The sequence below is a fragment of the Pseudopipra pipra genome, chromosome 3 (genome assembly GCF_036250125.1).
Source record: "Pseudopipra pipra isolate bDixPip1 chromosome 3, bDixPip1.hap1, whole genome shotgun sequence".
Lineage (NCBI taxonomy): Eukaryota > Metazoa > Chordata > Aves > Passeriformes > Pipridae > Pseudopipra > Pseudopipra pipra.
Window position 1 is genome coordinate 23,322,006 of NC_087551.1, and position 17,002 is coordinate 23,339,007.

At 39.2% G+C, this 17,002-nt stretch overlaps 1 protein-coding gene across 3 annotated transcripts in view; it reads left to right on the top strand.

The window, feature by feature from the left end:
- The window catches only part of KCNH1 (potassium voltage-gated channel subfamily H member 1), a 187,188-nt gene that overhangs the window by 76,997 nt on the left and 93,189 nt on the right, over positions 1-17,002 (top strand). For all 3 annotated transcript variants that reach the window (XR_010428987.1, XR_010428988.1, XM_064648297.1), the window contains exons 8-9: positions 12,102-12,301; positions 15,439-15,691. Coding sequence is in view for 1 of the 3 variants with exons in the window: in XM_064648297.1 (XP_064504367.1) it covers positions 12,102-12,301; positions 15,439-15,691 (453 nt within the window). In the remaining 2 variants the exon portion in view is untranslated. The remainder of the gene's footprint in view (positions 1-12,101; positions 12,302-15,438; positions 15,692-17,002) is intronic.

The window sequence follows — 17,002 nt, forward strand, 5'->3', positions numbered from 1 at the left end:
AAACAAAGCTTTCAGGGATGCATGTAAGCCACTGCTCAGCGTTCAGCTGCTGCATTTCACTTTTTGATCTTAGTGAACATGGTCTTAAACCATTTCTTCAGTAAGCAGACGTTTGGTACAATATCATTTTACTGGTGTAGTGTAGATGCACCCAGAGACAGTGTTACTCTTTTCTCCCGGGATCTGATTACCAAATGTTCAGAAAGAATCGGTGCTTGTTGGCCTCTAGAATCTGCAGAAGGTTCTGAACACAGCACACAGATGTTATGGCCTGCAAAAGAAATAAGCTGATAGGCAAAGGGCAAAGCAAAATGTGAAAAAACCCTGCTTCTTATCTCATCAGTGCTAAAAAATACTGCAAGTAGAGTGCGGAAGCCGGTGGGGGTGAGTGCATAGGAGAGAGGACCTGAGCCGGCAGGTTTGGGCTCAGTTCCCAGCTCTATCACACACTCTCCCATGTGGCCTTATGCAAACTGCTCCCGGTCTCTACTTTGCCTATCTTGCCGCTCTAATTCTTCACATCTGACTAGTACAGAATGTCTTTTACTGTGCTCTGTACATACCATACCACTGTGTAGCTGTTCCCTCCCTCTGCAGTGCTACTGAGGTGTGTCTTTTTAACTTTGAGGGTATTGATATCCGGAAGGCAAGCCAGGACAGAAAACTGGACGTTTAAGCCCCCTCTGTGTTTCTTTTCACCAGTTCAGTTATGGGCTGATGGTTTGTGTTCTGTGTTTCTAACCTCACCTGCATTCCTTTTCTGCTCTTCCACTTTGCTCTTACATATTTAGGCTTTTATCCCTGTCCCTCCCCTTCTTTCCCTCCTCCAGTCTTTGAAGACTCCCTGTTCTCTTGACTGTCTAATTTAACTTTTATTCCCTCCTAGTCATTAGGCTTCTCTATTGAGGCCAAGAAGGTCTGGCAGCCTCTTTGATGGGTTTGCCAAGTTGTTGATTTAAATTTTGCAGAGAAATTGCTAAATCACTGCTCCCATGACAGGTTTCTGAAAGGCTAGAGGAAGATGGAGTATTGAATAGAAAACTGGAAGAAGTGAAGGAAAACAGGAAGGCAGAACTTCTGGAAGGAAGTATGAAGAGTAATTTTTGGCCAGGTAGATGACAAGAATTTGGGAGAAATGGTTTTAAAGAACAGCGTGCATGTGCATGTGTAGATGGAGAAAGGCAGGATAGAAGGAAGATGGAGGGACATTTTTCAGAGGGAGCTGAAACCATGGTGGACTGGATCCTGAGTGCTCCATATCAGGAGTGATATTTAAGGACAGCTTCAAGAGACACTGATCCAAAGAATCCAGCTGTGTGGTTTGCAGGTAGATTCTCTTATTAAAACACCAAACCAAACCAACAAGAGAAACCAAAAACCCGAAACCCACAAACAAAAACCAACCCCACAACAAACTAAAAACTTAAAAACATCCAAACCCAATATTGATGCTGTGTACCATTCAAAGCATGTCAAGTGAGCCTGACAGAAAAATATTTTAATAGCCTGCTGCTCTTGTGCTGATTGATTACAGCAACAGATCAAAGATAAGCATTCTCTCAAGAATCATTAATATCTGTCAGCCAGTAGTGGCTATACAATATCAAAAATTCAAGCTATTTAAAAGCATTCTAGCCTTGCCTTGTGCCTAAGACCCATAAATGAATATTCATGGTAGCACACACAGCTAATAAATGGTTCTTCACCTCACATAGCTTTCAAAAGGTAAGCATGCAGGTTATTACCACAATTTAAGTGCTAAAATAAGTTCCTGCATTTTTAATTCTTTATCCTTCAACAACTTCAATGCTTGTAAATTATATCAAATATATTTACCACAATTGTTTGCCCATATCTTACTGCTTATCTCCAATGAGCTGTAAGATCTTTTTGCCTCCTTCAGGGGTAGAGAAGAATTTAAGAAGCTCTGGAAGATTTAAGATGCTTCTTAGGTGATTCTGTATATGGCAGAGAATTACAGAAGGCAAGTTCTTCAGCAGTTTAACAAGGAAAAGATAACTGCAAAAACTCTTCCGGAAGTCCTCTGATGTTGTGAAAGTTATCCATGATCCACAAGAACTATCGGGAAATGGTTCCTTGGACTACCTTGGGACTGCTGCAGGATTATCTGGATCAGTGTTGTGTCAGCAGAGAGTGTGGATCTGGGGAGACTTTTCGTTTTAGAATTCAAAGATCAGGATTTAAGTTCAGGGGAGCCATTATTTTCATGCTATGTGCCCCAGGTCACATTGATGAACAGTTTACTCTCAGATTTGACTCCTGATGATGTGTTAGGGCTTACTTAAACTGAGATTTTGGCTACTTTTACCAGTTGCCACAGCCACCTTATGTCCCTGTGATTCCAAAGACTTTGTTGATGTACACATGTAAAATCACCTAAGCCAATCTTAGAAATTACCTTTTTCCTAGGATCTTTGGGAATGATAGGATAGTAAGTGTTCTCAACCTACTGTGGCTGGCCAAGAATCCCTGAGCAAGCCTGCCAGAAAATGCATTACTTTGTGGGGAGGTGAGAGCAAAGAAGTCTGTGTTTATGGCCAGAGATATCTGCCTCTTCAATTCTAATCAATTATTTCATGGTTAAAAGACTCTAAGGATGTGGAAAAGTTGGGATCATACCCCTGCTGTCTTTGTGGAGACTGGAGCAGGTCTAACAGTAAAAGCCCTTTTCCTCTACTTTCTCTCAAACTGCCCAGTCACCTTTAAGTGAAGGAACTCTACAGGAAAATGGAAAACATGAGTTCAGGTCTCTTCTCCTGTGCTAATGTTTGAAACATAGGCCTGTTGTATCCCAGATGTACACTGATTGCAGGGGAGTGTAGTTGAAGTCTTCCCTAAATCATTCTTCCCTAAGCAGGTAAAAGCTTTGTATGCCTAAGTATTGGATGAGGTTTGTAGCTGCAAATTACTGTCAGAGGTATTTCATTACCTTTGAGAGTCCTCTCTACTTTCTGTTGGCCAGCTTCAGCTTTTTTAGCATCTGCAAATGCCATTCTTGTGTGCCTCACTGGTGTAGGCACTGCACAAGCAGAATAGTTCTCTAAAAAGGTCCCAGTGGGATATTACTACATCATTATTTTTGACTGTATATGTTTGTATATGTGCAAATATATTTGCATTTTGTAATGACTTGTTAACAAACTCAGCAAACCACAAAATGCAGCTACCTGACATTTTTTAGATGTCTGATGATTTCCATGTAATGTTTACTTTAAAAAGAATTTAGCAGTATCTCTTACAAAACAGCATCTACCCCTGAATATAATGATAAATATAATCCTCTTTAGAAGTGAGGTGTGGAACTCCCAGCTGTATGCATGTTTACTGCTGCTTTTAGTCCTGCTGAGTTTTAATAAAACAACAGACTCAGCCTGGAAGAGAAGCATCTTCAACTGGAGCCACAGGAACAGTAACGAATACCTATTTCAGAAAGTTAGGCTGTAAGCCTTTTCACCACTCAAGGGGAAAGTATTCCTCTCCCATGCCTCCATACATGGTTTCTCATTAGAAACACAAACAGTTGTTCCAGTTATTTTTTGATAAGCCATATGTGTCTTCACTAGCCTGTCATTTCACTTGTCAGTAAAGCAGCCTCCCCTAGAGAGTCCACTGTCTATGAGCTATTCCTATTTCATGTTCCTGTACATACTGTGTGCACCAATTGATTTTGGTCTGCAAGCACACCTGTGATTAGTGTGTGGGAGGAGCATGACTCAGACCCAGTCATTCCAGTGACAATTATTCTTTAACCACTTCAAATTAGTCTTCATCTGTAAATGTCATCTTTATCTCTGACCTTGTTGGTTTACTCAACATAATTCAAAACTTCGTTATTTTTGTATTTTGAGCACCATTAAATATTTGTAACTGTTTAATGATACCAGAAAAGGGAAGGTTAGGGAACAGTTTGTCTTTAGGTTTGTTTGGGAAGTGTTTGAAAACTCTACATGGAATATAATCACATAACTTGTTTGTACTCATTGCACCCAGAAGTAAAAGTTGTTCACGTGCAAGATGGGATTGTCAGGTTACTCACTGTGAGCTGAAGAGCATCTTGCAGTGTTGATGTGGTTATTGAAGTAGCAACACCCCAGGAGTCTGGCTTACCAAGGTTATTGCATCAGAAGCTTCAGACTGAGCTGCGGTGAAGCAAAGCAGACAGGTACAGCGCAATCCAGTTAAGTGCAATAGCTTTAGGGGCTTAATTTCACAGTAAAGTTGATCTGAACTGAGAATTAATTGTTGTCCTTATGTCCAGTATCCATTCATCCTGTCAGATGCAGCCATTCTCTTAACGCTTGCTGGCTGGTCTGTCAACTGAACAGACCTGACGGCCCCTCAGTGATTACCACAAGCACTTAAGTCACGGGTGGTTTTGCAGGGTGACCGCTTGGGGCAAAGTCAGCTTGAAGGGTGCTGGTAAGTGTAAGCCAGGTGAGCTACTGGAGACTCAGGCTTTCAGTTAAAACACTTCCTGTTGGTTGCAGGATTCTGTTTAACTAATTTTTGGTCTGGAGACAATACAGTTAATCCAGAGAAGTTACTTCTGTCTGGAATCTGTGAGACGAGGGTTATGCAATTTTTACATCAGCTGGCTGGATGAGGCCAGCACTCTACCACCCACCTCTGGTTCACTTCACAATGAAACCATAGTGCCTCCATCCCACTCTGCTTTTATATTGGGGTAATTTATAGGCATTAAAATTTAACCTTTTCTTTTGTTCTCAGGGAAGACAAAACCTAAAAAAAGACTGCTGTACTTGCGACATAGGCAGCAAAAGCTTTTCTAAGTAATTGGATGAAAGTTAGTGGTCAAAGAGAAATGCATTTTCTTGGTATTTCTCCTAACTGTGTCCATCATAGGTGTACATGCTCACACCTGTGGAGTAGTGTTTAAAGCCCATGTTTATGTGCATAGCTGAGTAGCGTTTTTAAACCTAATGAGAAGTGAGAACACTGCAGGCTCAGGGGAGGCACTGGGTCCTTCCTCCTTGTGGTCTCACTGATGGATTCAGATCTGAATGTACTCAGTAAGAAATGCATCTAGCTATCAACTTCCCATATATGTGCTCTGGTGGGAGCAGAGGGAAGCTATCTGAATCCAATTATCATTTGTAACAAAGAATTACTCCAAAGACTGCACTCAAATGTAAGATACCTTAATTAAATGAGGTTGGAGCAATGACCAAAGGAACCAGACTGGATAACATTGCTTGGACATTGCAAGTGACTTTAGCCATCAAACTCTTGTGTTGCAACAGTCATGGGGGCAAGTTTGGTTCAGAATTCCACATGCACTAGTGCTGGATCATGGCTTTGGTGTGCAAAATTCAGATCCAGTTCTGGAATCTCAAAGGCCACAGGTTGGTTACTGCAAAATAAGGCTCAGTAATCGCCAACAGAACAGGCCTGAGACAGCAGTACAAAGCCCAGCAGAACATGTGTCAGCATTGTAGGAAAAGGATTAGAAAGTTTGGATAACAGATATTCTCCTTGAGTCTCCCTAGCTTTCCCTCCTGCAAGGCCTTGTAGACAAGATCATACAAATCACAGAGGAAATATAGTGAACAGAGGAACCATAAAAACTGCGTAGGTAAGCAGTTTCACACGAAAAGAGAACTTTTCCTAGTTGTGGTTTGTTAGGTTTGGGTTTTTTTCGGTATGCGTAGCTCCACTTCAGTAATAGATTTTAAAAAGAGGAGAGTTGGCTTCTAATTGGGGCAAACCATTTCAGATAAATTGAGGGTAGATTAAAAAGAGCTTCAAAGCAAAAGCCTTCACATTGGTGCAAATGAGTAAAAATCTAGAAGCAGTATCTGGAGATTTAATTTTAACCAAGTAATTGAAAATGGCCATGCATTACTCTGTATAAACTGTAGAAGAGAAATGATGCCCTTAAATGGCTCAGTCGTCATTTAAATGGTGATCTGTTCATTAGTGCTGGGAAATGAAATGGAAATCTATTTCAATTTTCTAGACAATTTAAATTTTATTGTCCATAAAATTCTACAAAACAGTAAAAGAGTGTCCTTTCCCACAAATTGCGGAGGATTTAATCAGATTTGGCGTTTTATTAATTCTCATCATGGTAAAACCTGTTAGTGAATATATTGAGCTGAAATCATCCCGTGTTGATAAAAGTATTCAATTGGTGAGTCTGGACTGGTATGTTTGGAACAAAGATAGTTTTTGCCGCTGCAGTGGAGTCTATGGCTGCCATTAAATCCCCCTCTGGATGACTGTTAGCACCTTTCAGTGTAAATAAACTAAACTGTAGCTGTCAAAACAAATGAATTATGAGATTTGTGAATCAGAATTCCCTACCATTTTACTTGTTTAGACACTTCTTAATTTGTCAAAATCCAGATTTTACAGTGTTAATTAGTGGGATTTTGTTAATTTAGTCAGGTGCTGCTGTGCAGAAGCAGGAGCCTTGGCCCTGGAGGTAATAGATACCCCTCTTCCTTTGTATGGACTGGCAGGGTGCCCTTCATCCTCTCTTTTCGTAAGCAGGCTGTTGGATCCAAGGTACAGCCTTTCAGAGAGAGCTGAGTGGTGTTGGCCCTTCAGTTTAGAGAGAGCTATTTGAGTTGGAGAGCTTTCTTGCAGGGCTGATACTGAAGTTTGCTTTATTGGCTTTTATTCACTTTGGCTCTGATCACCTCTGATCAGTTTTGGTCTGTGTGTTTTCCCATGCTGTTTATCTCAGCCCAAACATGCTGAAGGCAAAAGCAAAACCTGTTAGAGAGTTGTGCTGCGCAGGATGCCTGGCCTTGTGAAATTCTTGTGAGCCAAAACACCTGTGATTGTTGCTGCCAGCTTCGTGGGTGCTACCAGATCAAATCAAAATAAAACCCCTTCAGTTTTGAAGCATCCTAAGGGATGGTTCCTAAGGAAGCATCCTAAGGGAGTTCAGCGTCCTTGGAGGGTTTGGTTGTTTACCAACACTTTCTTGTCTTCTTCCATATTAAGCCTCAAACTGGCAAAATTGCAAGTTGATAACAGGAGGTTATATGTCTGTGCTACTGCAGTAGCAGTATGCTTTTATTTTGTAGAGTTAGGAAGGGGTGTGAGGAGAGAAGCAGTGGGAGCTGTTTTTGGTGTTTATTCCATAGCTGTTCTTAACTCTTCCTTTTCTGCCCTTACACACTGCAGACAGCCTATTTTAAGGTGCACAGATGTTTCTACTACTCTAGTCTTTCGTAGTTGCTTAAGTGGCTTCTTGGAGCAGCTGTTCCCTTGTTTATGTCACTGACTTTCATTTCATTTAAGTTCTTGGGTTTTTTTGTGACAGGCAGACGAAAAAAGATTATATGTCTGATGCTCTGTTGTTTAGCCTTTGTCAAGTGTGTCCTCACTGGTGTCCTGTCCTTTTGTAGGGGAGACATTTCCATTGTAGCTGGAGCCCAGTGTAGTCCCTCTGTGTCCCAATTTTGTTGTCAGCAGGGTGAATTTAGCAAATGTGATGATGAAAGTGAGAAGATTTGCAGTAGGATTTGACTAAGACTTTAATAAAATTTGCCTGTAGTCTCTCATCTTTCATCCTAGAAGTCAAGTGGTTCTGCCACATAGCTTGATGCGCGTGTCCCTCATGGCCTATTTAGGCTTTCTGCTTTGCTCTTTGCCGTTGGATTGATTTTCAAACTCGCTCAATAGTAGTGTGCCAGTTCTTTGATCTTTGCCATTGCTACTGCCTTGCTTCTGAGGTGCAAATTACAAACTGGTGGAATGGAGAAGGGAGGGGGAGCAGTGTATTTATTGTTTTAGTCAGGAGAATAGGGAGCTGTGGGAAGAGCAGGATCTAACAGTTACTGAGACAACATGGGGGAGAACTCCTCTGGGAATTTACTTTCACTTAAAAAAAAGTCTTTTTCCCCAGTTGTGAAATTGAGGAATTGGTGACATGCTCAGATGATAGTAGCAATTGTAATTTGTTTTCTACTGCATGAAAATGTTATGTAAATATATTGTGAAAATTAATGAAGTGTTAATATTAATTGACCTAATAGATTATGGCTAAGTTGTTTACATTTGTTCTTTACCAGCTAAATGAAATGATATCTCTATGCATTGTATTAGTAAAAAACAAAAGGTAGATGAAAGATTACAAATAGGAAACTTCATAGTACACAAAGCTTCCTAAGAAGTAGGAAATTAAGCAATTCTGCCTCTGTCTTGATAGAAAATGGGACAGCCTATTTAAATTCTGTACTTATTCTAGAAGGTTATGTAGATACTTGATCAGTAGATCTTACTTTAGATGCTTTGATTTCAAGTTGCAAGACTACAAATAACAATTCTATCAAAACTAATTCTGTAAACAGTTCATTGATAGATACCTGTTCAGTTTGGTATTCGCTTGCAGATTGTAATTAACAGTTCAGCTTTTTCCTTTTTAACTGCATGCTCTCCACCCATAAGAAGCATAATTACCATTAATCAAGACTTCTAATCTCAAGCAATTATAAGCTCTTACATTGTTCTAATTGCACATTTATAAATAATGTGGTTTTCTCATATAATTATGATATGATACAAACAATTATTAATTTCTGCTTTTATTTTTATCTGATCAATGTTAATTCTGTGTGACCTCACAATGTGTTATTTGAAAAATGCCTTTGAGACATGCAATTTTTTTGGTTAATTTATGATTGTGTTTCATATTCAGTGAGAAGTAATATAGTGCAACAGATTTTCAAGGCTGTGATTTCTCACAGCCATCTATGAATTGAATAATTTGTTGTAAACTCGGAACTTGTTGATGAAACAGAAGTGCAATTATACATTTAAATCATCTGCTATTTGTAAATCCAGGTGCTTGCTCTTTGAATAGTATTTAGGTTAGCACAGTATGTAAAAGGAGTTTGTTTTGGCTTTTTAATTGTTAAGTGGAACTTATATCCAGAATTCCTGGATCAGCTTTCCAGAAAGTTAAGATGAAGGCAGTTTGGTTTCAGAAAGCGCTGCGTGCCTTTGGGGCAAGATGTAAGAGGCTGTTCATTAGTTGATGTTGGTCTCACTTGTTGCTGTGTAGTTCTTATGCACACGTTTTGTATGCGAGGGCTTTGCATGAGTGCATTTTGAACAAATCATCATCAATCTGATGATTCATCTCAGGAACCACATGCAGCACTTAAATCTGTAATTGGGGTAATTGTAAACCTCTCATTCTTACAGATAGAAATTCTTCCTCTTATAATTCTAAAATCAGATCCCAGATCTTTTACTCTGGTAGCTGAGACCCGCACTGACTTGTATTTATGTCTCTATTCTTACTTGTTACATCATTAAAATTAGCAGATGATTTGGTGACCTTTCCAACCTGTGTCTGACCTTCAAGATTCACTTGTGCGGGTAAATTGCTATTGAAATTGCTGTGCTTTTATCTTTGACATTATTTAAACACTAGTTTAAATGGGGTAACATAGACTGCATTGTAAATGGGTAGCCACATTGTTGGGGACAATGTGTTTTTATCTATTGTCGGATAAGAATATTAATGTTGGGGGCGGGCTCTGTCTTTTCTGAGAGATCTTGACATTCATGGAGACAAGATGTTGGGGATTTTGCTCTGTCATAAACAGCCCAGCTTTCTTCCTGTAGTAGACTGTGTGTTTCTGAAATCATTCTGGGGCTGCAGTCTACTGCAGTGGGTTCATTTCATTATTCCTTTGAAAAGAAGGAAAGGCATACAGCCAGCTATTTCCATGCAGAAGAGTTTAATGTTTAATATGCTAATGTATCTACCCAATATTAGGCTGCAAAAATCCTTGACTTTAATGTGTCTTTAATAGTAATAAAATGGTTAGCTAATGATATTAGGGATTGTAAGTTTGGGAATTTTTTAAAACTGAAAAATTAATCTAGGCAGAAATAATTTTTCTTGCCAAGATAATTGTCATACTAGAGCTGCAGTTTGCTGTGGAAATTGCTTGCCTCATAATAATCAAAATGGAGAAACCGATTTTTTTTCTTTAGGCTTCTTGTAGATGAAAACTAATGGGACAGAGTGGTGACTCCCTTTTACCTTTGCTGGTATAGAGAGCTGTACATGCCAAGGTACCGAGCCCTCAGGTCTCATTGTTTGCCAGAGAGTTGTATGGACACAAGTGTGGTTGCCCAGAAATCTACAGATAAGAATATGCTTGTGACCCTCTTCCTAATCTGTCACTTATTTCAGTACTGTGGTGGCTGGGAGAAGAACAATGTCTATGGATGCCTCGTGCTACTGCATGGTCCTGTAGGGTTGTGTTTGCGTCTGCATAACAGAGAGCAAACTAGGACTTAGTTAGGGAAAGGTAATGCTGTTCTAATACAAAATACTCGTGTACTAGGGAGCTGTTATAGTAAATCTGTTTTTTAAAGCATTTTATTGTTCTTCCCTACTCATTGCATCAGACTTCCTGGTATGGTTTTGCTCAGGCACAAGTTAAAGTTAAACAGAGATATATATGTTTCTGGTCACTGTATCCCTATTCATACTCTCCACTTTTCTTTAAACTGAGTCTGCACATTTTTCTCTATATTTCTATACCCATTTGTACAGAGAGGTAGTTGGAAAAGGGGAGAGCTGTTCTCTATAAAAACTCATAAAAAGAAACGAAGTCATGCACATCAAGAAGGAATTCTGCAGAGAATCAGCTGCATAAAGGCCTTGAGCAAATCTAAATTTAAATTGCATCTCTTGATGATGAGGGGAAAGACAGTCCTCTAAGTTTCTTTTGCACAAAATCAAAGGTTTTTCATTGGTTATAGAACCCTAAAACATCTTAGTTGCCTTAAGGATATCTGCCTATAACACTGACCTGAATAAATAGCTGCATTCTCAAGGAAAGGAATGGGATGAAGACTTTTTTTTTTTATAGGTGGTGAGGGAGGAAATAAACAGCAAAATGGGGTATTTCGATAAGGAAAAATACTCTCTTCTCAGTTATTTATTTTTTATCTTGAGTGGATGATACTGATAATCTGGTACCTGTTTTGGGGGACAGGAAATGATAAAGAGGAAGAACTTACTCAGCAATCCAGAGCACTTACTGGTGGTTATCATCGCATCTGCAGCTGGACTGTTCTGCCTCTACAGCCAGCCTGTCACATATCACTGACCAGATTCACAACATAGGAAAGCTCCCATTGAGGCTTCCTTTGTTCAGGAAGCCTCAATGGGAGCATCCCCTTTGTTCAGGGCTGGATTGGCTGGAAGACCCTCAGCCCCAGCCTCTGCAAGATATCAAAACATGACCACTGAGGCTGCCACCAGCCTGCTGTTCTGTCTTGGGCTTCAGCAGGCGGATCTTCTCAAATTTTGTGTGTTTTCACTTGTTTCTCTTTGCACTTGGAAACACTGCCTTTTTTTCTTTCTCATGTTTATTCTTAAACCTATCTTGATGAACCATCTGGCTTCATAACTGTGTTGAATGAAGTCGGAAGGGCTGTGCAGTGGTCTGCCTCTGAGGGCTCTAGCTCTTGCCTCAGGCCTTGCTGTTCTTTTGCCTGAAGAATATAAAACATAATGTGAGTTTTTATATACTATTAAACTTGCATCTATAAATTACTGACCCATAGTAGCTGTTTAATACATATTCCATCTTCTGCTTTGATGCATTGTTGTTGTCACACTGAGGTGGGTAATGATGACTCAGCTTACTACTATGATAATGCACTTAAAGCTTAGAGATCTGTCACTGATGGCATTTCAACACAAGTGCTATAAACCAGAGATGAAAATTTAAAGTATTTGCTGTCAAGCTATTTGTCTTAAAATTCTTCTGTCTTCTGTTGTGGTTTCATAAGGTTTTGGGTACTACTGAATTGTTTTATGGACAAAGACAATTAGTTGTGTTTCAGGAACTCCATGATGCAGGACCTGACCTCCCAAAAGTTGTTGTTGGTCCTCAATTTGTAGTGCTGAAGGTGACCTATAAAATGCTTGTGCTTGTTAGGTCTTCCTAACACAGCACTGATATTGCATGCATTTTTATGGGCCTGGCATTTACAGTCATAAAGCACAGTGGAACACAGACTGATCATCATTGCTAATTGTGTATTATTTCTATTGCTTTTCTTCTTTTTCACAGCCCTTCTGTATGCCACCATTTTTGGTAATGTGACAACCATATTTCAGCAAATGTATGCTAATACAAATAGATATCATGAGATGCTGAACAGTGTCCGGGACTTTCTAAAGCTCTACCAGGTCCCCAAAGGACTGAGTGAACGCGTGATGGATTACATCGTTTCCACCTGGTCAATGTCCAGAGGAATAGATACTGAAAAGGTAAGTAAATTAAACTGCAAGGAAAGAAGTCACATCCTGAAAGTATTCCATTAGAATAAACAGGAGGTACTGTCTTAGTAAAGAAGACAAATATTCTTTAAATAGTTCTAAGTAGTAGCTTCCCTTAATTTTAAACTTTCAAATGTAGTATTTCAGCTATTCTGTCATACTGACATATGCTAGTGGTCAAAGTATGTGTGTTTTGCTAGTGATATGGCATGAAATTGTATAAAAATTATGAAGAAAAAAGCTTGGTTTTCAGTAAATAAGGATGATAACTAAATAACAAGTTCCAGATTGTAACATAATCTCACAGTTTCTCCAGATGAGATTTTTTTTGTATTATTTCTGTGTGAGGTTGTTTGCAGCTCTGTGGGCCTGAAAACAAAGTAATTTTTTTTTGTCTTTGTAGAATTTGAATGTAACATTCTGTGTGCAGATTAAAGATATTAATGAAAGCTGGAAGTATTTAATAATGTATTATTTGAAATCTACCTTATGTGAGGCAAATGTTATCATTTTAATTCATTGAATTTACAAGTAACTTCCTATTGTGTCTTAAAATGACAAATGGCCTTTCACCAGAACAAATGTACGAAAGCAACTACTTGCCTCTTTTGTTTTAGTTTCCAGCTTTTATGGAGATAGATACTGTTTTTCTTCTGCTTGTAAAGAGATGTGATTTGTGCGGTGGATCATTCAAGAAATTATACCAATGCTCTGGTCACCAGCCTTCTGGTTGGCAGCTTAATTTAGTATTCTAAACTGTAGATGATGCAGTTAAAGAGCAAATAGTGTCATTTCTGTATAGCTGTTAAAGTGTCATTATGAAGGAGTAGAACAGATGTGGCCTTGCACTGGGCTGTCTGGAGACCAAGAGGTACAGTGGGTACTGTTTGCTTTCCTAAATATCTTCAGCTTATCTGCCATTTTTAGATCGCAGACCATGATTCTGTAAGCACTGTCTCTCATACTAGCTTTCAGAAAGAAATGGTACTTTAGTGCTGGATAGTGCTGGTTAGAAGGTCTGTGGGATTATGGATTTGAGGTACATACATTTTGGGGAAGATGGAGAGACAACATCTGAGGATACACAGTGTAGTGAGTGCTGCTGCTTTCATTCACCCCCCATTACAAGTTACTGTCATCATTTTAACAAAGCAACAAGAAAAAATTGCTATGTAAAACACTGAGTTTTTTTAGCTTATCTTTATAAAGTTCATTCCTGACTTCCTCTGGTAAGGAGAGAATGCTCTAAGAATGGATTTGGAGACAGCAGAATAACCAAACCAAGCACGACAATTCTCATTGTAGCCTTTGATAATTATCTTAATAAACAGGGAAAAAGTCTCCAGTTGTCAGGATATCAAAGAGCCTAATACAGTGTTTTTTTCAATAACTGGTGTGTTCATAGCTGAGCTGCCACTGGTGATGACTGGTAAACCAAGAATCAACTTTCATCTGCATAGCAAAAGTTAGCAGGTGTAAGGCTGACTAATGGCTCTGCCAATCCATAAACTCCCAGGCCTGAGCTCTGTTGGTTTGATGCCTGTGTTTTGGATAAGAGCATAATATTAAATACTCTCTTTTATATTCTGGTTTCTACTACAGCAACCCTTTTTGTGTGATGTATTTAAGTAACTTCAAAGGGCGTATGTAATTCCAGTAGTAAAATTTAGAAAGAATCTGCCAGTACAGAATGTTTTTGTTGCCAGAGTAAACAAGATAATTTAAAAGACTGTAATGGCTGTTACCTGTGTTCCATGTTAAATGTTGGTCTTGTTGCCCCAGCCCACTTCTGTGAGCCTGGAAAACTGAGAATTGGGGTGTTCAGCTGCTGCTCTGTATGGGGCAGCCAAAAAAGATCATCACTTAAGTGCTATAGAGATATAACTTTTTGGAAGTAATATCTGTAATAACAGGTCTGCTTGGAGGTGGGCCAAAGATAATGATATTGGTGTTGGAGTCATTTGCCTTTGGAGTACCAGGCATAATATCTGGAACCAGTGCCATGAATTATGAGCTTGATTCTCTGCTCAGATCTTGCACAGAGCCCCACTGTAAGGTGTAGACATAGCTGTAGTGCTTCCTGTGTTACCCAGAGTATTTGCATTGAGGCAGTGCTGCTGCTTCTTCTCTTCTCTTACCATCTAGAAAAATGTGTGGGAGTAACTCTGATGCTCAACCAGAATGTTCCTTAATTGGATGGAATAGTTATTGGTGAAAAAATTAAAAAAGAGGCAGACTTGGACTACTCAATGTTTTTCTCAAATAGTACATCCTGGATATAGTTCATCCCAAACTATCCTCCAAAGCTTTTTGTCATCTCCAAACTCTGTTCATGTTGCATATTTCCAGTGGTTTTGCCAGGAACTTTTAATCTGTACATGCAGTAGTAATTTTGTATTCTTTCCACTCTGCTGTCTGTATTATATTAAAAAGCTTTAGAAATGGCCCTGCCTGGTACCTGCTGTGCTAAGCATCAGTTTGTGTTCTCTTAGGAGCACACATCATGAATTGCTGTGAGGAACATTGCATTTGGAAGATCAGCTTGCCCAACACAGCATCATACCTTAAAGTCCCTTTCTGGCATAACCAAAAAACTTGTTAGTGCCACTGAGGGGTAAATTTGAATACCTGCAGTTCTCAATATTATGAGCTAATTAAGCTTTAAATAACTTTTTGTTTGTTTGTTTGTTGAAGAGATGTGTGATCACGCTTCTCCTCTACACAATATTCTGTGATTTGGAGCATATAATTTGAGCAGGCTTTTAATTGAATCTGCCTATCAAAAAAGTGACCTACCCTCTAGAAACAATCCTTCAGGAAGCTTTTCTTCAACACTTTCTGTACTGCTGTGCCCTCAGTTTTATTGTCTAAAAAGCTGAGGCCTTCTGGTAATTCAATATCCAGCGCAGCACGTTGCTGAGATGAAAAGAGTATTTTCCTTCAGGTATTATAAAGTAGACTAAGTTAACATTGTGGCTTATGTGTGTAAATAAAAGAAAAATAAATGTACAGACCGAGATTAGAAATTTTAAAAGAAGGGGGAAAGTAGTTCTTAAATCTTGTGTAGTAAACTAGCAATAATAGGCACACAAAAACCATGCACAGGAATTGATTGATTTCCTTCTCAGGTTTTGCAGATATGCCCTAAGGACATGAGAGCAGATATCTGTGTGCATCTTAACCGCAAAGTCTTCAAGGAGCACCCAGCCTTCAGGCTGGCAAGCGATGGGTGCCTGCGAGCGCTTGCGATGGAATTTCAGACAGTGCACTGTGCTCCAGGAGACCTGATCTACCACGCTGGAGAGAGCGTCGACAGCCTTTGCTTTGTGGTTTCAGGGTCTTTGGAAGTAATCCAGGATGATGAAGTTGTTGCTATATTGGGTAAGTTTCACAGCCGATAATATGCATTTGTGCACAAATACAGATGTGCGGAGCATTTTTATAACCTCTTCTTCTCGTTCTTTAAAAAGCTTCAGTCAAGTTATCTTTACCACAGCCTGGAGAGGTGTATTTTATTGTCCTTCCTGTTCCACACAGGTAAATAGGAAGGGCAATCATCTCATCTCTAGATTGCTTTAACCCTGTTTCCTCTCAATGGAAACTCTACTTGAGCATTGGCCATTGGTTATTCTCGGAGTTCTTCCTGTCTCGACACATCTCTTTTTGTCAGAAATTCCATTTAGGACTCAGAAAACTTTTTTTTAAAGTGCCTGTCTTCCCTGCCTCCCTCTCACCCCGCCCCCTGTTAATAATCCACTTTTAATGGAAATTTTCCAATTAGATTCATTTAGATCTCATGCTAAAATAATATTTATCCATTTTAAAGTCTAAGTAATTTAAAAATTTAGAGCTGATTTGTGTAAACTTGGAATGGCAGCTTTGTGTTGAGGCATTAAAAAGATGTGAATTAAAAATAGCAATGTGAACAACATTCTGAGGCAAAGCTAAGAGAAGAGTGGGATAATCCAATACATGTAGGTAAATTGTGGCTGGAGCACTGAGGAGGTTGTACTTATCATTTGATTCTGTCAGACCCTTTTGTAATAAGGTAAATTCTCATGGTGGCTTAATCCAGTACCTGTCACTCATAGCAACCAAGAAAAAGAGAAGAAAAAAGCTTGGTAATCTTACTTTTTCTGAACACATACACCCAACTGTCCCAAGAGGAATGTCTACTGAAAAATGAGGGAGCTAATAAATATCCTGAGTTTGATTTTTCTCTATTTCTGAACATATATAGTAAAAGGTGAATTTAGTGTCCTGGGGAATCAAGTTGATAATATTTTGTGCCATATAAGAAGCTAAAAAGCTGAAAAGTTGGAGGATAACTGATTCTCTTTTGTTCTGGAATCACCTGTGCTGTTCAGTGCTGTTGATATCAGCAACTTCTGCTTGTCTAAGTTGCACATCAAGAACTTTTGCCATGCTGAACTCTCATGAATTAACATGGCAAATGTAGAACAAACTAAAACCTCTCAGTTTGTGTCCCCTAAAGCCACCACCTGGGTTCACTGCAAGAAGAAAACCTCAAAACCTCTTGCTGCTCCATTTGAGTATAGGTAAAAAGCACTGAGACAGAATTTTTTTTAAATATCCTTTTTAAATAACAATGGTCTACTCATCTTTACTGGTAACTTCTGCATTCTATCATAACATTCACTTTAGAAAACAGCCTAGATTGCTTGAGAAACC